Genomic DNA, 26132 nt, shown 5'->3' on the forward strand with positions numbered 1-26132 from the left:
ACGACGTATATTTCAAAAATTATTATCGCCGTGAAAAATCAGCTAATGATTTCGATAGCGTTAAATACCACTGCCCTTGAATAAAAAGCGTTTACTATAAATGAGGCCTCACTCATATTTTCAATTTCCATTTAAATTTAATCGCAAAATTACAGTCAAAATTATACATGGAGAACCTTAAAAAAATTTCGGGCCGGTTCGTAAAATGAGAAATAAGAATGGTGACTAGGACAAAACTCAAAAAAAATTCTCGAGAATGACATTTGACCTCTTCAGGTCTGATACATATTTCTAGCTTATTAATGAATCCAATTTTATATAGAAAAAGATTGCAAAATGAAATATGAACGAAATTTGCAAATTTAAAAAAAATATATATAGCACTCCCTAAGCAAATAGTTCAAGTCATTGGCCCCTGAACTCAATTCGAAGAAATCCTGATAAAAAGGATGTTAGGAAATGTAGGGGAAATCAATTTGTCCTTTATAATCCTAAGTTGGGAGGGATGGTGTGTTGGGGAGGGATAACTTTCGTTGTGTGATACCTTCTAATAGCATACATAAAAGCTTTTAAGAATATATTAAATTTGATTTATGACAGGTACATCCGGAAAATGTGTGAAACGGTTCACCACAACGTATATTCGCGCAGCAATCGATACATTCAAAATGTGTTAACTTAACCCTACGTCTAAAGGGGATACGCTTTTCGTAAAGCAATAACGTTTTAAAATTGCTTTTTCCTTTAATACATTAGTGCTTACGAAGAGTAAATTACCTGTAGATGTAGCCTACTCCACCCGCTCCCTCCCACCAATTATTTTTTTTTTTTAGAAAATTATAAAGGCCATAATTTTTATTTTTCGGCAATAAAATATTAAGATTTAGTTTATATAATTATTTATTCATTAATGTAAATTTGAAACAGTTTTATATTATGTTAGTAGAAAATAAACAATATGTACAATTATTGTAATTTTGTGAGTGATAGGTTATTCTAGTGATCTGCATCGAGCCTAATTTTTCAAGCCCGGCCCGGCCAGAATTTATTTAAATATAGAAATTAATTTTTATAATAACTCGAAATAAAAGACATATGTTATATGGCGTTTAGTTTCAATAAATAAAATTTTTATTTTACATAAAAAATTCAATATAAAATTGATAAATTTAGATATATTTAAAAAAATTTCCAAGGTGCGACCCGACCCGACCCGGCCCGAATTTTTTTAAAAATATTAGGCCCGAGTCCACCCAAGCCCGCCCGAACCTCGGTCCGGGTACGGGCCGGGCCTAATTTTGCAGATCTCTAGGTTATTCCACCAGGAATACAGTTTTTATGGAGCACTAATTAGTGCCCGTAAAAAATTTACTATTGCGCTAGTCAGTTTCGTTTTATTCTATTATAAATTGGTAGAAATTATAACATGTTAAATTTATGGATTATCAAGATTAAGAGGCCCTAAACTCCCTCGCTCACCTCCCCGCCAAATTAGCCACCACTTAAGTGATGTTTTATTTAAAAAATTATGGATTTTATCAATATTCAAAAAAAGATTTGTAGGTATAATAATTATATAAAAAAAAAGATTATTTTAGGCTGTGTCCAAAACCACTCTAAAAAAATTCGGAAAATTTCAAAACTCTTGAAAATTTGGAATTTTATTTTTATATTTAGAATAGATTATTTATGCTTTTTAAATTCTGAAGGTTTGCGAAATAAATTTTTTGATGTGTTGTTCAATAAACCTTATACATAAATTCCCTGATAAAATTCAATTTTATTTGTAACGCTTTAAAATTAAGTTTTATTATCTTAAAATAAAGAGTTAGATAAAAATATGATATTTGCGGGGCTTCAGACTAATAGGGGGTTCGTCTTGCTGGGATCTCATAAGTGGCATTTAATTTATTATAAATAAATTACTCGTAAACTTTACAAAATTTTTTATTAATCTTAATCAAATATAAAAAGTTTTTATACGTCTTGGCATCGAATATATATTTATCAAAGGTGTCTAAATAAAAATCAAAAAAAAAATTTCGAAAACAAACTCCCTTTTTCGCTTAAAAATACAGGTGAAGCAAGATAGGTAAACTGGAAGTTAAAGACTCAAATTGGCGCCAATTTTTATTATTTATTTGATAGCCCTTTAGAGATTTTTTTTACCTACAATATGATATATTATACATTTTTTTACTATAAATAATTTTTGAGACCCCTATATCGCGCGAACCAAGTGTGCTAGCGAGCTAAAATAAACGGCTTTCTCATTTATATACCTATCTAAATAATTCCAGAAATTTTTAACAATTTTAAAAGGGATCGGCCGAAAATGTGCCTTTTTGATCGATTTGACATGGAATGGCCCATAAACATTAAATATTTTTCTTCAAAATTTATTTTCCAAAAGAAAGTATATATCATAATTAATTTAATATATAAAAAGCAGGGATTCGAACCAGAACCCGGAGAAGAAACCCCAGTTTTTGGAAAAAAATCTGAACCCGAACCGAACCTGAACCCCATTTATAAAATTTTCAAACCCCAAACCGAACCCGGGAATTTTATTTGAACCCGGGTTTACACCGGGTTCAGTGTATTGTTAAAATCATATATTAATATATTTTAATTTAATTGAGATTTTATAATATTTTCGAATTTCCAATTAAGTGAAATGTTGATAAAGTTTAAACAACTTAATTCGTTTACGCCATTTTTAAATTTATTCTCAAAGATTCCTATTGGAGTGTTAATAAATTTTAAACAATTAAATTCATTTACGCTATTTATTTTTAATTTTTAACTTATTCTCAAAGATTATTAATTAGAGGAAAAATGAAAGTGAACAAGTCAAAGTAAAAATTATTATATTGGATATTGTTAATTTAAAGAAATACGTCTAAATAGAATTTTTAAGATATGCGACTTTGCTTTGTATTTTTAACTCTATTGTGCCTATAAATAAAATAAAATATTAATTTTTTTATACCATATTTATGTCTAGTTTTTTAATTATGATTTAAATATAGATTTTTTTTTCATCAATTCAATAAATTCTTAAACCCGAGCTGAACCCGGAACCCCGGGTTCAAAAATATATCCATAAACCGAAACAAACCCGGGTTCAAAATAATGTCACCTGAACTGAACCCTGAACCAAATGCACCCCGAGAACATCTTTGCCGGGTTCGCAACCTTAAAAAAAATTATATCTTTATTCGAAAATTATATTTTAAACTAAAATTAAAAGTGTATCTTTAGGTATAAAAATTAATCCCTTTTATAGGAAAAAATAAAACGCGCAATTATGAATTAAAATAAAATTGGCACAAAATGATTCTGTATTCATTTTTTAAAAAATAATGTATCTTGACCGGGGGCGCGAAGTTTAATCTAAAAAAATTTTTTATAAAAAAAAATTAAAAACCATTTTCTGAATCTCCTTCAAAAGTTATACGTGATTCTATATTGATTTTTTTTTAAATAATGCATATTTACCGGGAACGCGTAGTTTAGTCAAAAAAAGAAGAAATTAATATTCCAAATCTCAATAAGTTATAAATAATTTATAAACTTTATATTAACATTTTTTGATTCCTTTAAATGAGCTTAATACGATTATGCTTTAATTTTTTATGAATTAAGCTTCTTTGATAGGGGGGCGCGTAGTTTAGTCAAAAAATTTTTTTCGATAATTAAAATTTTTTTAAAAAAAAATAAATAAATACCATTTTCGGAATCTCCTTGAAAAGTTATACATGATTCTGTATTCATTTTTAAAAAATAATGTATATATATTTACCAAGGGTGTGTAGTTAAGTCAAAAAAATTGAATAAGTGTTTTTTCAACCATTAAGTTAAAAAATTTTTTTTTTAAAATAATATTAACATTTTTTTATACCTTTTAATAATCTCTATATGATTCTGTGTCCTTTTTTTATAAATTAAGCTGCTTTAATAGAGGGGCGCGTATTTTAGTCATGTAAATTTTTTTTCACTATGTTACCATTTTTTTTAAACTCAGCCTGTGAAGCTAAATACGATTCTATATTAATATAATTTAAATTAAGCTGAATATCTTAGTCATTCCTATTTTCAACCATGTTTTAGCAAATTTATTATATTTATTTATATATTAAGATCCAGTCAAATTAATAATGAATTCTTTTATTTTTATATTTCAAAATGAAATTTAATATTTTAACATGAAAATCTTATATTTTAATATAAAATTATTGTAAAATCAATGCCATGATGATTCATATATTTTTTATCTTATTAGTTTGTAAAACATGTTTAAATAAATATTAATTAATTAAATCAATATATTTATTAGCCAATAAGATTTTAGAGTTTTTACCATATTTGACAAAGTCAAATATTCCTTCGGACCAACTTGCTAACACTAGAAAATACTAATTCTTTTAATCACATTGGTCCAAAAATAGATAATGTCTAAAAATAAAAATATTGGAATTGTAAATAAATTTTAAATTGAGATAAATGTAATATAAAATTTTTAGAATGATTATCACATTACACATTTTTTTATATATAATATGCTTGTTAACAAAATAAGCATGCTAGACAACAAATATTGTATTCATAAAGAAACAGGTTTTTATTTTTCTAAACTTTCATAATATTGTTTAAATTGGTCATATATAATGGAATCTTCACTTAAAAATACAATCATAGAAGTATCTTTATAATAATCACTTTTAATGGTGATATTTTGTATAACATCAAGAAGATAAATATTTCGACTTGAAAAGACACCCTCTTTTGTAATCTCGCTGATTGCTGTTGATACAAAATGAACATGTAAATGATAAAAAGTTGGAGGATAATGAAAATATGCATCAATGGAACATTTTGGTATATTATATTTTTCTGATATTACCTATAAATACATAATTAAGATGATTATTTGATTAAATACATTAATGCAATCTCTAAAATTTTGCAGCAATAATAGATGACTATGGTTCAGATCTCTTATAGATTTTAATCCCTTCATATAAGGAATGGCCAATAAATGTAAATTATTAATGTCCTGACCATCCCACTTGTAGTCATGTGCTAATATAAATCCATTTTCTATTTCAGGACTTCTATATACTATACTTTCTGATTCAGATTTACCATCCAATACATTATATACCCACTATTCGATTATATAAATTTCATAAAAGCTACTCAATTTACTGTCAAATCCATTTGATTTTTTAGTATATATGGTAATGTCAAATTTTGATATATTTCACTTGTCTCTTCAAATAGATAAAAGTTACTAGATGAATATTTTTTAATATGATTTTCTGTTGCAGGATGAATTATTTGAACAGAAGCCTCTATTATTATATCTAAATATTTAAAGGAAATGAATAAATTTTACTGCTGTACTCAGGAGGTAATGTAATGCAAAACTTTCCATATATATCATTTGACCATTTTTCAGTGATTTCAGTTTTAAATTTAAAATTTTCAAGAACCTGTTCAGATAAGAATGGAGCTTTTTTTATTATTAAAATTGTGGGGGATGTAAAATTTTTAAAATGGCCTAAGAGATTTATTTGATTTATATTTGAAATTTCATTTAGCACTTTATCAATTTTAAATTCATTAAAATCAACTGTTGAATTATCTGCATCGCATATATCTAAGCTACCTGAAAAAACCATTTTTAAAGATTTCGTCTATTTTTTTCAAATAAAATTTAGATGATACTATATTAAAAACGATGTCAATCATTGTTGACAATCACCGTTTATATTATATTTTTGTATCATAAGCGTAGGGAAGAGGAAGAAGGGTTAACCTGATTCGAAAATATCCTTTTAGGCTAATGAAGCTTTCCCAATTTCTCTGATTATAAGACACAATTAATAAAAGCATTTTATATAAAACAAATATATTTATAATTTTTAGCTATTAAATCTTGCATTAACTCTCAACTTTGGCACAAATATTCGAGTTCTATTTGTATCAAGAATTCTTTTTCAACGAGAATACATAAAAATTTCGAAGACTTTTTACAATTCTAAATTTAGTAGATAGTCTTCCACAAGTTACTGCAATAATAGTTTAATGTATGCCTTTGTTAGTATTGTTAAACGGCCCATTTTGAGCAGATTTTCAAAAAAGTGCTAACTCAATATTTTATTAGGAAAAATTTTATGAAGCCTTAAGATTTTGCTCATAGATGGCACAAAAGTTTGTAATAATACAACTTAAATGTTTCGCATGATCAATTTGTTGTATTTTATTTTATATAATGTACTTAAAGTTGTTGATGTTATCATTTAGTTCGCATCATTTTTATCCAGTTACATTTACATTTAATATACTTTTTGACTAATATTTCCATAAGGCGAAAAGAAGATATATATATATTTCAATAATAAATTAATTTATTAGATGTTTTTGTCAGGTATATTTAGATTGTTATAATATGTTAAATGTTGATAATTGGATAACGTGATTGGAAACAATTGATTTACGTTATACATATAAAAAGAGATTATTTTTATAAGAAGAGAAATATATTTTTATGCAAATATAATAACAGATAATATCTAATCCAATTTATTTAATAAAGAAATTCTTTAAAAAAAGATGATTTGTCATCATAAATTCTAAACCGTTCTCATATAATTATTACAAGTTTCCCCGCTTGTAATAGTATTGAACATCTATTAACAAAATCTCTAGGCTTAGACAATATTTTTCTAGTAAAATATTGAGTTAACCGTTTTTAAAAATCGGCTTAAATCGAGCCGTTTAACAACACTAGGTATACAGAGTTGGGCAGAAAGTTAGAATTAGCGTTACGTTACATAATATATCTCCCATATTAAAAATATACTGAAGAGCTTCTCCAACCATTATATTTGTTTGTGTAGCTAAAAGAAATTCGTACTTTTAAAACATTTTTACTAATTTTTTTTATTATATATTATATTTTTTATAAAATATACTAAACGTTACGTTTGATTTTATTGGTAAACAGAAAATAAGGGAATTCAATAGAACAATAAAAGGATTTCTCATTTTTAAATCTTTTTATTGTTTGATTTTTTTTTATATATTAATTTATAATATACTTTATTAAGAAAACACATATTGTAATGTATATAAAAAACTAGATTAAAAAATATATATGAAATTCCAAAATCAAATCACATAAATTTTAATTAAAAATCAAATGTATTTAATAAAAAATAATGAATATGAACGTATAAATAAAGTCTATATTAAAATGCGACAAAAGGAATATGAATAAAAAAATTTAAAAATACCAATGAAGAACGGGGATGGTATAATGAGAGGTAAAAAAAAGGATTTAGGATAGCTCTTTGGCTAGTAGGCTACTATTGAAGCTGATATAATTGGCTTTAAGGATTGCTATGGCGAGCTTTTATCGAAGAAAAAACCCCTCTCGAGGATCTTCCAAATGTTAGCTGATTTGAGATCTTAAATTTTTAAAAAAGCTAAGGTAAGTGAAGGTGGCAAGTGTAGTTGAAATAATTGGAAAGAAACAATGGTTATTAGTAATTTCTGTGTATTTCGAGGTTTTAAGATGTTCCTTCAGGTAAATGATGTTGAGTGTCTGGTTAGATGGGGCAAGGGGGTCAATACAAGAAAAGTCCCATTCTAATAATTAGCCTCTCCTTCCAGGTGATGCCGTCTGGTCGTTTACCATCAGATTTGAAAAGACCCTGAGGTACAAGTATGGGTGGGATTTGTGCTGATATAAAGCCGTGTTGGATGATTGAATTACATTGCCTGTGTCTGATAAATCGACCATTGCAGGAGCGACAATGTAAATTATGTCTTCCATTCGTGTCGAGGGGCGAGTTACAGCCTGAACAGCTGTGAGGGTGGGTGATTGAGAAATTTAGACGAATACTGATGGCATGGGTAAGTTCGTTGTTCTAAAGTTGAAGTTGAAAATGATAGGAGGAATGGCCTCGAGAAACTCTTGCCCAGTACCATTGAGCAGGGAAGAGAATAGGGTGCGGTCAGTTAATTGCATGCTAGATAAGAGAGTTTCAACGCAGCGAGCAACTACCGGAGCATCCCAGTCCTTCTGTCTATGGGTTGTGGGGGGATGAGAATCAACATTGATTCGAGTTTTCCAAGTATTTATGGCCTCAATTAAGGAAAGATCATTTTTAGAATGATGGGCGTTTGTTATTTGCTTTGACAAGAGATTACTAGATATGAAAGAGGTTATTGCTAGATCAGAAGGAGATATAATGCCAAGTCCACCGGATTTTGTGGGAGCGAAGCTTGCACCTAAGCGGATTCGCTGAATCTTAGATTTATTATTTTTTCGGTTAGGTCTTTTATTCTGTTTTCGTAGGTTTTTAATGGAGAAGGATATTTAAATATGGGTGTTGCGCGAAGTGCATAAAGAATCCTTGGTATGAAAAAGCAATTTTTTAGTAAGAAAAAAGACTTGTGTGAGGGAAGATGAGTAAAGATGTCCTCGAGTTTAAGGATGATTTCAAGGGTAGAACAAAGGAAGGTACAAATTGCCTTATGTCCTCCTACGGGAGATCCTAAATGTGTTAATTCATCAATAACATTGAGTTTGAAATTATGTATGTTTGGAGCGTTTGAATTCAATTGGATGAATTCGGATTTGCTCGGATTAAGAGAGAGTCCAATGGCAGTTCCCATTTCGTGAATTTGATAATCTTTGATTTTTATTAAATTGGACAATAAAATATTAATAAATTCTTTTACGTATTTTTATTATAATGCTTTTTACTAGAAAAAATGAATTAATAAGATTCTTTATCTTATTTTTCTATTTTCATTTATACTTATTTTTAATTATGTAACCAAGAATTTTTTTTGCACCAGTTACATGTTCTAAATAAAGATAACATAACTTTTGCTTTTTTTTGAAGACGATGGTCACTCAGCCGTTATATATATTAAAGGTAGCTATTAAAACTACTATTAAATAGCATGTGGCTGTGTTCATCAAAGAATCTAGATTCATCATACCCATTGTTTTCTTGGTTGGAGTAACTATTATTTTGTATTATTTCATCGTTTATTATCCTCACTATCTTTTAAATATTTTCATTAACGTGAATATCAAACCTTTGTAAATACGGACAAAGAAGACAATTTATCTCGTAATTTCTGAATATATTTTATAATTGTGAAACTTTCTGCCAGAAATGCCTTAGATATTTATATCAGTAAAATGAATACAAATATTGCAAATTCGTTATCAACCGAAAATCTTATGGTTGTTAAACTATTTATAATTTGATCAATTGTAGGATGAAATACTTTAAAAATATAGAGATTAATCAAATCTTCTAGCGTTCACCTTTGCGCTCATCACTATACAACACCCTTGTTGGACTTATTCGAGTTTCATTTCATGTTGTATCTAGATATTATCTCCCAGCTTTAAATCAGGAATATTTTTATTTAAAATATAGCAATTTTTATAGCCCTATTTTGAATGGAGGTGAAGGTTATAAATTCTCTAGAAGACTTGGTATCTTCAATCATTTTCTAAGCTCATAAATATTTAATTCTTTAGTTTGGAGATATAATGAGAGCCGCCCATAATTTCAAAGAAACCAAAGTGGATTTAACGTTATAAATTTTCTCAGATTCCCAATTACAAATTTAGATACTGACAAGGCTTGTTTTTGCCTTTCGAGAGTAAGCTCTCATAATCATATAACTAACTAAGCTCTTTTTTGTGTGCCCACCACCTTGTTTCGCCCATTTTTTGGAGACTTAGCAACCTTCTTTATCCAGCAGGTAAATTATTTTCGTCAAGATCAGCTGCTGTCTTGTATTATTATGTCAAATTAAATTCCTAATTTTAACTATTGACTTTCATGCAAGCATTTTTTTTCAAAAAAACCCATAAAATATTAATATCTAAATGATAATTCTCAAAAAATATATTAATATGATATTCTAAATGCTAAGAAAGGAAATGTGATAACTTTTAATATATAAAATATATGAATATAAGTGAAAATTCAAAACTTATATTATAAAAAGAATTAATATATATTTTTTTTTTACTGGTCGGCCTCAAAAATCGACATTTTCTAAGTCTGCTGCCCTTAAATATCGGGCATTAATTCGGTACAATTTATTTAAAAAAATTTATAAATAAAAATATTTATAAAGTCGGTAAAACTTTACTTTACAACATTTAAACTATTGGAAACAAATTTTATAAATCGGCGCTACTTATTCAAAAAAAAATTAAATTATAATCAGAAATATGTATAGTTTGATTCCACCACAGTCACAATCCTTTCCCCTTTTCAATATTTTTTAAAAAATCTCTGTATAATTCAAACAAGAACAAGAGCAGAACTTGTAGATGAAACATTTTTAACTATTTTGTACTAAATTATTTTTTATATTCTCCTAATAGAGCTGTTATAAACTGTATTATAATTATGTTTTGATTGAGCTAATTATTTCCTTTTAATGTAAAATATAAAAAACGTGATTACCCAAATATATATTCTTTTAAGGTTATTTTTTTCAGGAGGAATTTTATTTGCTGGTATGCTCAATAAAAATTAACAGTGTTGGTGCTTATAAGAATATATCAAGATAACAGTATTTTCTTTATAAAAACATATAATTCTGCAGGGACTAGTCTCAAGTATGAAATTTCAAATTTGGCCGAAAAAGAATCTCAATAGCCACAAATATTTATCGTGGACATGAAGCCACTTTAGATCAAAAATGGCCCTCAAAATATTCAAAGTTCTTAATTAAAGTAAATTATGTTTTCTATAATAGATATTGAAGAATTATTATTTAGAAGGTATAACGTAAAATTATCATTGAAATAACAGAGGTGGAAGAATAGGAGGAAAAATTTTGCTGTATGTCATAGCTAATTTTGATGCTAAAAAAGATTATTTAAGGCGGGAAAAATGGGGATAAATAAATTTTAGGGGTATAATGTAATCATCGGTTCAGAAGGGCGTTCTTAAGGCTATGTCATCTAATATTTAATAAAAATGCTTTAGAATAAAACTCACCTTTATTTAAAACTTGAATTATGCCCAGTAAGTTTACAGACATAGCTTGGCATCAGGCCGGACTTCTTTCCAAACATGGGGTCTTGGTATAAGATCCCCACTGTCGATTTCATGCGTTTATCGCTAGCCACCTATAGGCACGTAAATTGACATATGTTAGTCCTTTATCTCTTTGTGAATACAGCTAGACGGAGTGGTCAAAATCCGTCACAATCACAACCCTATTTTCCGATTTCTGTAAAACAGAAGGATTGGGATCTCTACTTGTGATAAACACCGTTAATTACCTAATTTCGAGTCTTTCACCTTTGGCTAGATCCACATTCATTGAAGATCAGGGATATGAATTTTTAGTTGTTTCTCCATCTAGTAATCTCACATTTGAATTGGACAACCACGAGCTCAGCTTATGCTATATGTAACAGGTTCAACATTCCTTTCTCATTACATATAGATGCAGCAAATGGCATACTGATGATGACAATATGGTGCCGCATCCTTTACATTGCAATCGTATTCCCGGTCGGCTAACCCGACACTCGAGGTGCAATCAAATCATATCTCTTGCATTTAGGTCAGCTGGAGCATTCTGATCCCGATGGTATGCGTTCTGATGGAATCCCAAGAATTCCATGGACACAAGGAAAGTTTTTAATATGGGATTTTTCTTGTCTGGATACGATCTCCCCTTCCACTTTTAACAAAAAAATCTGAACAGAGCCCCAAATTTTCAGATCGCCAAATACAGCGCTAATCCTTCTAATTACATATTCGTACCAATCATTTGCTCAATTCAACAATATATGGGGATTAGGCTAAAAGAAAATTGAAAGACGTAGGCCAGATCATGAAAAATTCTGGGAAGTCTTGTGAAGGTTTTTACTTAATGCAGAGGATCGAGATAGTCATTCTTAAGGCTAATTATATTTGTTTTATTAATTAGATCTTTGCTGATGATTAGGGGGATTAATTTTCTTACTCGCAATAAATGTACTGGTTTACGTAGCTATAATAACTTTTTTTAAACAATATTATATTCGCCCTTATTTTATTTTTCTTAGATTAGAAATTTTCATTTTGTTAATATGATTGGTTCTAACCACTATTATTATTTTAATGCTTAAAAAATTTATGCCTTTTTTTACGAAGTTCATTTTCAAAACATTTTTTATTTTATAATGATTCATACGCCCATTATATATTTATTTAATATTTTATAATTAAATTATATTTGAATTTGTTTATTCTAAATTGTCAATATTTTATAGTCATTAGTCTTAATATAATATAATGGAATAACTTAAATTAGTCAAATTCTATTTAAATTATGTAAAATCTCATTTAAATTATATTAAATTCCATATAAACAATGTAAAGTCTTATATAAATAATGTAAAATCTCATTTAAATAATGTAAAATCTCATGAATTTATTATTTTTACCTTATAATTATATAGTTTTTTTTAACGTAAATACTAATTACGACATTGAAATCTCCCTAGTACAATATTTTCATTTCTTACTGATAAATTTTTATTAAGAGAACAATAAACATGGTGGAAAAAAAATAATAAAAAACTTTATTTATTTTCAATCTAGTCATTTATACAAGTTATTGTTTCACCAGATTAACAATTGCCAAACGATTTAAATAATTTGCCATATAATTTATGAACTTCAGCATAACTTCGATATGAAACTATAATTATATATTTTTAAATATATATATAAATATATTATGCCGTCTTTAACTTTAAATTTTTCTCCGTCATTATAAGTATAAAATTTGTACAATAATGGCTTCTTATAAAACCCGACTTGTAAAGAAAAAATGAAAAACGTGTGTTTAGTAAAAAAAAATATAGATACAAATTATAACTTTCAAATATTTAGTAATTCATTATATTATAATTTAGCGTTTATAAATAAGATGGGTAAAGGGTGTGATTTCATTTTTTAGCTAATTTCGTTAACAAATAAGATCTTCTTAAAATAATCATACATTCTTCACAAACCATTATAGGATTGAGCGGAATAAATATATCATCTTCGGTAATATTTAACTTATGATTCGAACAAGGACTTCTGCGAATGTAATAATACAATTTTATAAAATGACAATAATTTAATTAATATCACAATATGCGATAGAGATTGGTTAATTCGATAGAATTAGTATATATTTACTTTTTCTGGATAATCGTGGATTTATCCGCATTCGAAATACATGATGCTGACGAATAGTTATTGGAAGAAGAACTGTCGGCCGAATTGAAAGAGGAATTGAAGGATGGCACGCGATTTTCTTTGACGTGAGACTCCAAAAAAACGCTAGGAGAAGCATCTTTTACATTTTCAGTAGTATCTTTATTATAGGGTTTGTCAACGGAATTGTGATTTTTAAGCATATTGGGCGTGTTGAGTACGCTATTAAATATAGTTATAATATGTGAGAATAAATATTTCCTTATCAAAGAAACACTATATATTCAAAAAGGAGTAATAAATAAGATTATTGAATTAATGATATTAATTTTTTGGTATCGAAACGAAATCGATGAACAAATTTTTTCTCTCTCCAATATATAATTTATTAAAAATTTTTATCATAATATTAATAACATCTTAAAATTAAAAATATATTCCTTATTCGATTCGTATTTTATGACAATGAATAAGAAAATTATCCGATTAAAAATTTAATAGGACTAATATAGCTACTACCATTATCAGATCAAATTATTTGAATATATTTAAAATTATTTATAGGTATTCCTAGTGGAACTATTTACTATATTATTCACATCTATTAATCATAATGAGAGAAATAATAATCATTAAAAGTAAACAAAGAAATTTGAAAATTGTATAAATATAAATGAAAGGATGAGAAATAGATAGAATTTATACCTTAAATACAAAAGCATTAAAGATGATATTAAAATTTGGCTTTGCTGCATAATAAATATCTTTAAAAATAAACTAAGAATAATATTTCATAATAATTTAAATTTGGTGTCCATCTTAATAAATTTAGCGAGCCATATAATTTAGAAAATAAAAATATAAGGGAGGAGGGAGGGGGGTAATATTTAAAATGTTTAAAAAAAATGTATAATAAATAAGAGCTTAATTCAAATCAAATATATATATACAATATTCTACATGTATATAAATTAAATTTTTTAAATGTTAAATAATAAACCTATAATTATTTTCCGGAATTTCGTAATTGGTTTTGAAAAAATTTTGACATTTTTGCACCTTTTCATCCTTTAATTCGCTAGGTGTGAGCGATTTTGTAGATATGTTGCTAAGATGTAACGCCGTTATCATGATCTTTGAAAAAAAAATTTTTTTTTAATAAGTCAAAAATTAGTATTGTTTAAACGGCTCGTTTTTAAGCCGATTTTTAAAAACGGCTAACTCAATATTTCATCCAAGAAAATATTAGTCAAGCCTGAAGATTTTACTTATGATAGGAACAAAGGTTTAGACTTATATTATCGAAATGTCGGGCTTAGGCATTTTTCTGGTTAAAATATTGAGATAGCCGTTTTTCAACACTATGAAAAATATCTAAATCAAAAACAAAACAAAAAATGCAACTTATTTATAATTGTTTTGAAATTTCAGAAACTTAATTTATTTGGAATAATTTCATAAGGTTTTTTCAAAAACACTAATGTTGAATACTGAATTGTTAATACAGAGGTTTAACCTCCGAAATTAGAGTTGGTAATCAAAAAGACCTAACAAATAGCTGGGTCAATATTACAGTTTTATTTTAATTTTTGAAATGCAATCCATTATTTTATTAGACTAATGCCGATGTCAGAATTTATATTTTTTTAAAAAAAAATTGATTTATGATTTATTCTTCAATTTATGGGTCGGGTAATTCTTATTGAAAAATTTTCAAATGCCGGGCCGAAGAAATGGTTTCAAGAACCCGGGGCTTTAAATCAAGTAGGAGAATATAAATATACTATGTAGAATTTTGACATCGAGAAAAAAATGCCGGCTAGATTAAAAAATTTTTATTTTCGTTGTAAAGAAAATTTGAATTCCAGATGGGGAATTTTTGACCTGAACAAAAGTGGGATCGTCAATTGTTAATGTTGTGGAAGGTTCTTTGGACATAAAAGAGAAAGACACAAGCTTCAGGGATAATGAATGTGAGTATTCGTGGGTGCATAATATTATATAGTTAGAGTATGTAATAACATTGTAATGATCAGTGTCCATGCATGGCCGGTATAATCAAGAAGGGTGCGCACAAACAAAGTATGTTATACTCAATACCCTCACACAATCATGTGATTTTTAGCTGTAGTCGGGACATAGTATACGAGCCGAATATGCCGTACTCCATGCCATCGCACGATTAGGGACTTACGGATGTCAATCGTGAAGCAGCGAACCGGCAGGATCAACCGAGGTTGTATTTAGTTATGCAGATAAATGCGCATCGTTTCTTTTATTGCAAGATAACCGATAAATTCGGATCTGCCAGTGTCGCTGGGACAGAATCCCCGCTCGGCTTCCAGAGAATCGATTAATGTTGATGCCAAGGAAGCAGAGACTGGCGGAAATCAAGAAATGCGGAATCAGGTAGCAGCCAGGAGTGATACATTATGGGAGACTCTCCTACTCCTGGAATGAAAGGTCACATATACAGTTAACCAATAATCATTAAAATTTTACGCAAAATGGTATATATCATAACCACACTCTGCATGATCTTGGCCTGTTAAGGGTGGGTGTTTTAAAGGTTCCATATTGTAATATATTTTTAGATCATGTTTTTTTTAGAAATGCGATTGGGGGGTTAATATATGTTTTATTATAAAATAAATTTAATTATTATTCGACCTTGATTATAAAATTAAGTATTTCTGCTTTTTACTAGAGATAATAGTTTTATTTCTACATACATATATATATAATATCTGGCAAGTCCCACAATAAACACGTGTTATAACAATCCAATATATAAATAAGACTTTTATTAATAACCTCAACGCCTTAAGTAAATCCTTTTTGTAATCGAAAAACTGATATTTAAAATTATAATTAAGCAACATTGTTAATCGTAAACCTTTTCATAACAACGAGTGCATAGAATCTTTGTACAGATCGAACATACTACTCCTTGTTGACCAAAGATGGACCATAAGGCCTTTTTACAATCATGGCATACCTAATTAATGGCGGGAAGAGATATTATATATATATATAGTTTTAAAATTAAAAGTTGGGAGAATTTATAGATTGGTGCGCATGTTTACTATCCATCAAAGTAGAGTTTTTAGCAAATTTTTTATGAATGCGCGCTTTTTAACATCACGTATCTAATAACCTATCCTGAGAACTTAAGAAAATTATGCCGCGAATTTTTGAACTAAGCTTTATTTGAAAGCGAAATAAACAAAAAAAATACACTAAAAAATCAAGGGAAATAGGTATTCTATAAATTCTGGAATAGGATCCCGACAAAAAATAATTGCGCTAAAGACAATCTAAAGTTACAATTTACTTTAAAAAAAAATAGGAGGTCAAAAGAAATATAGCTCTGAATTCTGCCAAAACCTTTTGACAAATAACACATACTACAAAATCATTTCCGTACAAATTTTTTTAAAGAAAAATAGTTTTTTTTTCTCCTCTAGAAATGTAAAACCTTTTTAAGTTTGAGATTTCTGTATAGTTTAGGGTCGGAAGTGAAATGAGATTCGAGGCGTGCGGAATATAGGGCTTTCCTGATGTGACAAAATTCGGGAAAATTTAGGTGTATCGTGTTACTTCGACTCTTGGCGCCATTAAAACTCGGACGATTCCATTCGGTGTTCTTATTTTTATAGATCATCTATCCAATTTATATTTAAAAAAAAATAAAATAATAATTAAGAAAGAATGTAACGAAATAATGATTGAAAAAAGAATAAATAAATATATTTATAATCTCGTATCTAAATAATTAAATTTTGTTTTTATATTTTGAAATCGTTTAGGACCATAGTTCTCTAGGTAACCCCCTACCATGTGACTAAATTTTAAAATGCAGGCTTATTATATATGTAGACTAAAAAGGTACCACCCCCCCTCCCCAGTCCTTGAGATTTCAATGATGCAATCGATACGTAAGACCCTAATTTGGTCGAATAATAAATATCAAATCATTAGGTGAAATCGCTTAGCATGAATATGCGAACACGGACCAATCAGAAACTGATTTCTGGAGAACCACTTAAATTAGATATATTTTAGGCCTCGGGTTGGATTAGGGCCCATTTTGAAAAATCGGTTCCTATTAAGTTTGCGTTAACAAAATTACAAAAAAAGAGTTAAAAATTACTGATCCCAAATCTGGTTTACCCCTGAATTCTATAAAATTTGCTAAAAATAAACCCTTTTAATATCGGAATGACCATTTTGGATTCCGTTAATGTCGCCGACAGTAGCGTTATCGTAACGGACGGCCGAATTTTTATTATATCTTAGACTTGTACTCCTCTGAACGGACAACATGTCCGGATTGAGGCGAGTGTTCATGCGTAGAAAAATGTCCGGGTTTTTGTCGATATTTAAATCGTTATATATGTCAGCGGTATTCGTGTTAGCGTTAGCGATGTTTCGAATTTGATAAGGGGATGAAGAGGAATTGCCGGAAAACTTATCTCTTTGATAAACGAATAAAGATGATCTCCTGTTGAACTGTTGACTAAAACGCGGGTTGTTTGTTGCTAATGATTTTTATTTCAAAAAATTTGTTATAAATTGTTATATTATAAATAAAACATTACAGTTATTCTGATTCAATATATTTGATAGACACGCATTTTAGCTGTCTCGAAAAAAAAATTCTAATTTGTTTTGGTATTTCTAATTTATCCTATTATTTAATATAAAAAATGGATTAGAAGGTCTCGTCGGTGTCGTGAGTGAGTCATACGTTGGGGAAAAGAAAAGCGTCAAGACATATTTATTTTTGAAAATAATAATGAGTCTTATATATATATATCTTCGCGTTTATTATAATAATCAAATTTAGTAAAATCATCATGAAAGTGAATTTAGATTTTTTTTGACATTTTATTTTTAGATATAATAATTAAATTTAGCAAAATTATCATGAAAATAAATTAAAATTTTTTTTTGATATTTTATTTTTAGATTTTTAAAAATTAGTGCTGATTTGCGCTTCCCTATAAAAGGGAAGCAAAAAATTGTAAATTTATATTATTAATTATTTTTTTTTTAAATTCAAATTTTTTTTGGTGTTTACAAAATTATAATTCGCTTTAAATTTTATAATAATTTTGTGTTAAATAATGTTTGAAGATCTGAATAAAATTGAAATTAGTATAATTTTGTGTTAAATCCGATTTGGGAAGATATCAATAGAACTAAAAGTAATATAAGGAAGCGGACAACGTGATAGTTGGTGCCGTGACCAAACCGAAAACAAAGAGAGAGGAGGACTGTGGTTACTAGGAATTGTAGTAGAAAAAGAAACCTAAAGTAAAGAGAGAAGAGCACTGTGGTTATTGGAAGGGGTAGTAAAAAAAAGAGACCGACAAGAGAAGTAGTGAGGAAGAGTGACCGGGGACGTAATAAAGAATTGCTGACAATGTTATGTATTGTTGCATCATACCCGTGCTGATTCTATTAATTACTTCCTACTGTTTGACGTTGCAAGTGGTGAAAATATTCTTGGTCAAGTTAATTATAAATTTTTTTATAAATATCTTACAATATTTTTAAATTTATTTAGTAGTATATTATATTATTGAGATATAAAATTTTTAAAGAAATTTTATTTTTTAAATTAAATATTTGGAAAATTATAAATGAAGAATTTTAAAATAACGAAATATGTGAAAGTACAGTATAATATACTGGGCGCAGTGATAGTGTTGCTAATTTGGTTGGGGAAGTCTATACTTAGGAAGGAGGGAGCGCCGGAACAGGAGCATTAGGATACGTGGATAGACGCTGTTGATTGAGGGACATAATGGGGAAGAAGATAGATATGGTAGAGTAACGTGGTTGCCTATGCAGGAGATGTTGCATGGATGGGCAAGTAATGAAGATTTGAAGATGGGAAAGGAGGTGAAGATAGAAGAATGGACATGAACTATCACGTTGCCCGCTTCCTTATATTACTTTTAGTTCTATTGATATCTTCTCAAATCGGATTTAACACAAAATTATACTAATTTCAATTTTATTATTCAGATCTTCAAATATTATTTAACACAAAATTATTATAAAATTTAGAGCGAATTATAATCTCGTAAACACCAAAAAAATTTGAATTTAAAAAAAAATTATATTAATAAATAAATTTACAATTTCGCTTCCCTTTCATAGGGAAGCGCAAATCAGCACTAATTTTTAAAAATCTAAAAATAAAATATCAAAAAAAAATTTAAATTCATTTTCAAAATGATTTTGCTAAATTTAATTATTATATCTAAAAATAAAATATCAAAAAAAAATTTAAATTCATTTTCAAAATGATTTTGCTAAATTTAATTATTATATCTAAAAATAAAATATCAAAAAAAATCTAAATACACTTTCATGATGATTTTACTAAATTTGATTATTATAATAAACGCGAAAAAATATATATATATATAAGACTCATTATTATTTTCAAAAATAAATATGTCTTGACGCCTTTCTTTTTCCCAACGAATGACTCACTCACGACACCTTCCCCCTTTATCCGGCCCTGGGGACCCCAGTAACAGCTTGTATGGCGGCCCTACTTGTAGCTCCAACCCTCCCTCCGACTGCCTTCGCATATGACTTCCCTGACAAGACGGAATCCTTTTTCTTCTAGACCTGTCCCGTCCTGATGTATCATATCTAAAAATCAATTCCGTTCGAGTATAGCATACCTGGGAAGGGAAGTTACATCTCCTCTAATTTTTAACTTTCTGATTCCCTAGAGAAAGATTATGAAGGGATTTTAGAGCAATTTTTAGTGCCAACTACTTATAAAATAAAAATAATAAAATTTGTAAAAAAAAACCTATACTTTTCCGCCTAACTACTCGAATTCCTTGATGAGTCAAAATTTTAGTTTCCAAATATGTTTCATCCGAATATTCATTATCCTTTTTTTATATAAGAGATGAAATATATTATATGTAATAGATTTTTGAAAATTAAGAGTCAAATTATTCTCAAAATGTCAAGGAATGACAAGACATGGACCTTCAAAAATTTGTCTTTTTTTTGCAAATGTCATTTTAAGCTGAAACATAGTATATTAATTTATATTTTATATTAAATACAATAATAAATAAATATATGGAACGGCAAAGAGTAAAAAAAAAATTTACTTCGATATTTAGGGAAATAGTTTGATACATTGAATCCCCGTCAAAACTATTTGATGTCATATAACCTCCGAACTCATCGGAAACATTGCTAAAAACTTTATCTATAACTATTTTTGGCATCGTCTTATCTATAAATGTGAACAAAAACATATATATAATATAAATAGTGTTGTTAAGGAAGAAAGAAGGCTTTAAGTCGATATTTAAAAACGGCTTATTCAGAAAAATATATACTCAAGCCTGAATATTTTGCTCATAGATGGCACAAAGGTCTAGACATATATCAGCGAAATCTTGACCCTGAGGCAATATTTATTTTAGCTAAAATATTGAGTTAGCCGCTTTTAAAAATTGGCTCAAAACGTGCCATTAAACAACACTGAATATAAGTATGGTTTGATAGGGGGAAACCTTTTATAATACAATATAATTTATTAATATTTCATAATAAGGGATGATAAAAATAATTGTTTCTTTCGGGGGGAATAAAAAATAAACGTTATTCTTTCATCCATATAGAAAGTATAATTTATCACCATTTTATTGCAATTTTTTTTAAAATTATTACAATCATCTTAAATTATAATTTACGGAAAGTGGTAGTTGCCCTATGCGCCCTGTAAAACTATTTCCAATATGCTCCTGTTGATCTTAGTTTGTCACTAATCTTGACATCATCAATAATATATGGACAAATTTAAAGATAAGCAATGAAAGGATACTGGACATGGCCTTATGAAAAAACTAAACCAATAAACAATACTCATAACGAATCCTCTTTTACATATTATTATTATAAGAAGACACTATTATGCATTATTTACTATATTTTACTCCCCATAACCTTTTATTTATACTTTTAAAGGCTTTCAGATACTGAAATTTTTATAGATTAAGAGGATTGGGTACACCAACACCATAAAGGCCAAGAATACTCCTTTTCCCTCAAGAAGAAAGATGAATTTTTACGTTAAAATGATATTTAAGCTTGTTTCGTTTTTTTCCTCCTTCATTCTTAAAAAAAAAACAATTTTATTGTGCTTATATGTTTTTTTGCATCCCTATGCCTAATAATATTCCAAATTTTAAGTGATAAAATGTTCTATATTACCTATACGAATTATCGCGATTGTATTCTAAACCAAGGGTATAATGATGTTAAACGGATAACCCAATATTTTATATTTTAGGGAGAAAAATATTGCCTAAGCCTCGAGATTTCACTGATAGAATTGTCCAAACTTGTGCCATCTAAAGCAAAATATTAAATGCGCGTAATATTTGTTTTTTTGGGTGGTAAAATATTGAATTAGCTCATTTTTAAAAAAATCGATATGGGGGGAGGGGGGTGGTCAATTTTATAAGTATAAAGGTAGTGTTGTTAAAAAGTCCGATTTGGGATTTAAGCTAAAATAATATTATGTGAGCATCGAGGCAAATAGATGTCCAAGCATTTCTTCCAGCCACAAGCAAAATCATTAGCCTTACATAACGTTAATTTGGTTATTATATCGACCCGAAATTGGAAAAGGAAAACAATAAATTTGCTCTTTCCAATATTAAGAAATAAATACCTATCGTTTTAACGGGTCTAAGTTTGGATCCGCTCCTTATATCGAGCATCAACTTTTCGTGTTTATTCAAATCTTCTCTTCTAGTTTTAACGGAATTTGAATGATGGTCATCTTTCGATTTCTTTATGGCAATAAAATTTTTTTTATAAATAATCAATATTTAGAGCTCCGTTATTAGTTTTATAAATTAACGATATAAAATGAAGTTTAATGGCTTTAAAAAAAAATTAAAATAAAATTGTCCCCAAATATGTTTTGAAGCAATTTATTTTATGAATAATTAACCTTACAGGGCCGTTTAAATACCTTGGCGGCCAGAGGGCAAAATGGCCCTAAGAAAAGGAGATTAAAATCAATATACAAGATCATATAATAGACTAATTATCTCCGTTTGTACGGGCCTGGCTAAGGTATGAATATTAGTGACACAAACTGACGAAATGAACAAGGAAAGATATAGCATAAATTTTCACTATGACATTACAAAAATTTAGGCTTGTGCCCAAAAACATTTTTTTTTAAAATTAAATTCACAAACTTTAGAAACTTTAAAATGAAAATAAAATAAATAAGCTATTATTAAATATAAAACAATTCAAAAAAAAAATTTAACAAAATGGATTTCATTTTTGAAAAAATTTGAAATGTTTTAAAACTTTAGCAAATTTTAAAAATTCGAAAAATTTCAAAACTTTCCAAATTTTTTATTAAAAAATGATTTTTGGGGCATAGTCTTTAACAAAGCGTATAAAATAAATAATGACAACTGAAAAAGAAACTTTTTTTTACCGGGATTGGAGTCAAGAGTGGTCTCGTGTTTCTTAATTCGTCGATCAATACTGAGTGGGCATCTTGATGGCTAAATTTTTTGTTCTTTATAACAACAAAAAAAAATAACAATAATAAATAACACTTTTTAAAAAAAAAATACAAAGAAAGAAAGAAAGAAAGAAAGAAAGAAAGAAAGAAAGAAAGAAAGAAAGAAAGAAAGAAAGAAAGAAAGAAAGAAAGAAAGAAAGAAAGAAAGGTTCTGGCACAACGATACCATTTTTATTTTTTTCCAGATACAATATTATTCAAAAATTGAAACCCTCTATAAGAAGGTTTAGTTGAAATATATTTTTTTTGGTAAAAATTGTTAGTTTTTCTTTTAAAAATATCTATTATTTTTATTTAAACTGTCCAAAATCTATTTTTTTTTAAAAAAAATTTGAAACTTTCAGAAGTTTTAAAATTTTACTTGAAATCGTATGTTAAATTTTTGAAATTTATTTAGAATTTACTTTTCGATAAAGTTTTAAAAGTTTGCCAATCGAATTTTTTGATATATTTTGGACATAGCCTTATTAAAAAAATAATTATAAAAGGTTTTCCCCTCTTATTTTCAGAAATTTTATAATTACACGACCTGTCATATCGGACAAGTTATTATTTAAAATGACATTTATATCTTTAAACCTTTAATCCTACTCTTTACTTCAAATAAATTGTTTAATTCTAAATTTATTTCATCCAATCAAAAAATTTGTTTTATTTTAAATATATTTCATCCAATCAAGAAAAATTTACTTTAGTTGAAAATTCCCTGAGGAGCTAATTATCGTTTATATCAATAACTTTTTAAAAAAAGATTTAGGATTAACTCCTACATTCATAGTTAGCATGAATTCATGGTAAAGTACGCAAAATATGCTCTATTTTTGTATATTTATCTGCGAATTCGCGTTAACTAATATTGGAAATAGATAGAAGCCTAAAGCATGACCCATTTAAAAAGGTTGGGCAAAAGATGATGGAAAAAAAATTAGTTTTAAATGTATCAAATTGCGTTGCATTTTATTGAATATTTAAGAGATATAGTGCCGCAAAAAAATAAATAAGGACTATAAATAAACCTTTGGAAAATGTTTTAAACTCAGCAATATTGGCTTATTCAGAATCAGCATTGCCAAAAAAGAAAAAGTGGTACAGGGTGTATCACTGCTCAAAATGGAGAATTTTAAGAAGGTCATATGCCTCCTAATTTAAAAAAAAAAAATCTTATAACATTATTACGTCATTATCGGTGAGAGGACACTTCTTCAATGCCGGTAGATTGAACTTGAGTTCCTCCATGATGTTTCCGTAAAGAGTTTTATTCAACTCGAAATCATGGATGGCTGCGTATCTTGATGGGGTCGTAATATCATGGCTCGGAGTCATTTCTTGGTTAGAGCTATGGGGACTAGAAATTTTTCTGAGATTTACGCTATGTAAAAAATTTTCCCATTCGATTTTCTTTTTTTTAAAAATTATAAGAAATCATTTATAATAAAACTTAACTGAAACATGTTCGTATTCGAAAATTAACTTAGTTGTTGTTTTTAAAATAACTCTTTCAAAAATGTATATGTATGTATCTTAAATAAATAAAATTAAAAGTAGTGTTGATAAAAAAAAAAGCGATTTGATTTGGGTCTATTTTTCAAAGCGGCACGATTAAGATTTTAGCTAAAATCATATTACGCAAGCATCGTGTGTCCGAGTAATTCTGCCAGCTTACACAATGTTATTTTGTTTAATATATTAATCGGACCGTTTTTTAAAACCGATCCGAATCGGGCTATTTAACAACACTATTTGAAAAGAATTTATTAACTTCATTCAGGTCAAGGGGAATAAATTTTTTCAAAGGGATACTAGTCTCTTGATCCGTTATATCTTTAAGATCGATGTTAGAGCTTCTGAAGATTTTCTCGATCGGCTAATTTATTTATTTATTAGGGGGGAAAAAAAATTGTATTGTATCTATGAAATAAAGCCCCATTGATTGTGTGAAAAAAAAGATTAGCCAAGTTAAAATTAGTCAGTCGGATTTACAGATGTAACTAATTATAATCGTAAATAGATGTTGATCTACCATAATTTGAGATTGTATAATTATTGTTATTTAAACTACTAAGTCCTCTGTAAAATTTCTAACCTCAACAAAATAAAGTTTATTCAAGAGAATACCAATGACATGTAATAATACCTAGACTGACGATGCATTCATAATGCGTCGTTGAATGCATATCAGATGGACCCGCCATTTTGGTAACCCATAATATAGCAATTATTCTCATGTCAAAAACTACTATTAAATTGATAACTAGCTTCCTTATTATCTCGATGATCAGGCAATTCTTTAATAAAGTTTGTGTCAGACATAGGAATAAATTGGCCTCCCGTTTAAAATTTTTAATAACGACATAGTTAATCAAAAATAGCGTCCCCAGCTGTTTTTAATTGATGTACACTTTTAACGAATGCATTGTCAGAAGGTATTATTATTTTATGTCCTTGGAGAATACTTAGGAAATTATTAACAAATATGAACACGGATATACAATTTATTGATGATAGAATATGCCTGGTTTTTTTTTTGTTTTGTTTTTTATAATAGTATAAAAAGAATTTATTTAAAAAATTTCTTCCAATTTCAAATCTTGAAAAAAAAAATTTTCATGCACGAAAATTACAAAAATAAAATTTTTTTTAGGGCAATTTATAAAAGGTAAAATTTGATCAAAAATTAACAAAAAATTATTTCTAGCTCTCAATTAATGTTGTTAAACTACCTAACATATTAGTCAAACTATAAAACAGCATAGCCATATTTTTTTATCCAAAAATATTGGAAAACTCAACTTAGAAGCTTAATTCAATTTTTTAGGGCTAAAAGCTTGATTAAGCCACAATAGAGATGGTCAAATTTAGATAATTTAACAAGACTACTCTCAGTAATGAAGTAATATTCCAATTTTTTTCTAAAAAAAACAAACATTGGCTTTTAAAGCTGAATCTGTTCCCATGGCTAACATTTTGCAATCATTCTCGTATTTGATTTCGATTTGTCTAGCGTTTAGAAACGGGTAGATGGATCTCTCTCTGTCGGTACATTTCTAATTTTCAAAACAAAACAAAAAATTTAAAATTAATTTTGTTTTAAAAAATTAATAAATTTTTTCGTTTTATAAACGATAAAAAAAATCTAGAATTTCATTTCAATGTTTTTTTTTGTCTTATAGCTTTTGAATCCTGCAGAATTTTGTGATACATGCAATTATTGATAAAATGCGAATTCTTTATTCCCATTTTGAGGATCATCGAGATAAAGA

The 26132-nt window shown here is 28.0% G+C and overlaps 2 protein-coding genes across 3 annotated transcripts in view; both read right to left on the bottom strand.

The window, feature by feature from the left end:
* Positions 1–4624: 4624 nt before the first annotated feature.
* LOC135924016 (m7GpppX diphosphatase-like) lies at positions 4625–7846 on the bottom strand. The gene is made up of 5 exons (XM_065459064.1): positions 7706–7846; positions 5402–5702; positions 5212–5357; positions 4946–5170; positions 4625–4906 (listed from the first exon to the last, which is right to left on the bottom strand). Exons 1-5 carry the CDS (start codon positions 7844–7846, stop codon positions 4625–4627), a joined length of 1095 nt encoding a protein of 364 aa, XP_065315136.1.
* A 4870-nt stretch (positions 7847–12716) lies between these two features.
* The window catches only part of LOC135923387 (uncharacterized), a 42532-nt gene continuing 29116 nt past the window's right edge, over positions 12717–26132 (bottom strand). Inside the window, exons 5-17 of one of the 2 annotated variants that reach the window (XM_065458098.1) lie at positions 25797–25916; positions 24632–24736; positions 24049–24270; positions 22783–22866; positions 21994–22114; positions 20420–20547; positions 20113–20191; positions 17472–17806; positions 16744–16929; positions 16162–16263; positions 14266–14399; positions 13248–13487; positions 12717–13145 (exon numbers count right to left, since the gene is read on the bottom strand). In XM_065458098.1, the coding sequence (XP_065314170.1) occupies positions 13010–13145; positions 13248–13487; positions 14266–14399; positions 16162–16263; positions 16744–16929; positions 17472–17806; positions 20113–20191; positions 20420–20547; positions 21994–22114; positions 22783–22866; positions 24049–24270; positions 24632–24736; positions 25797–25916 (1992 nt within the window). In that variant the 3' untranslated portion in view covers positions 12717–13009. Of the gene's footprint in view, positions 13146–13247; positions 13488–14265; positions 14400–16161; positions 16264–16743; positions 16930–17471; positions 17807–20106; positions 20192–20419; positions 20548–21993; positions 22115–22782; positions 22867–24048; positions 24271–24631; positions 24737–25796; positions 25917–26132 lie in introns of both variants that reach the window. The other variant, XM_065458097.1, reaches the window with a different exon arrangement.

The sequence above is a fragment of the Gordionus sp. m RMFG-2023 genome, chromosome 2, assembly GCF_954871325.1.
Source record: "Gordionus sp. m RMFG-2023 chromosome 2, tfGorSpeb1-WG-v2, whole genome shotgun sequence".
Classification (NCBI taxonomy): Eukaryota; Metazoa; Nematomorpha; class Gordioida; order Chordodea; family Parachordodidae; genus Gordionus; species Gordionus sp. m RMFG-2023.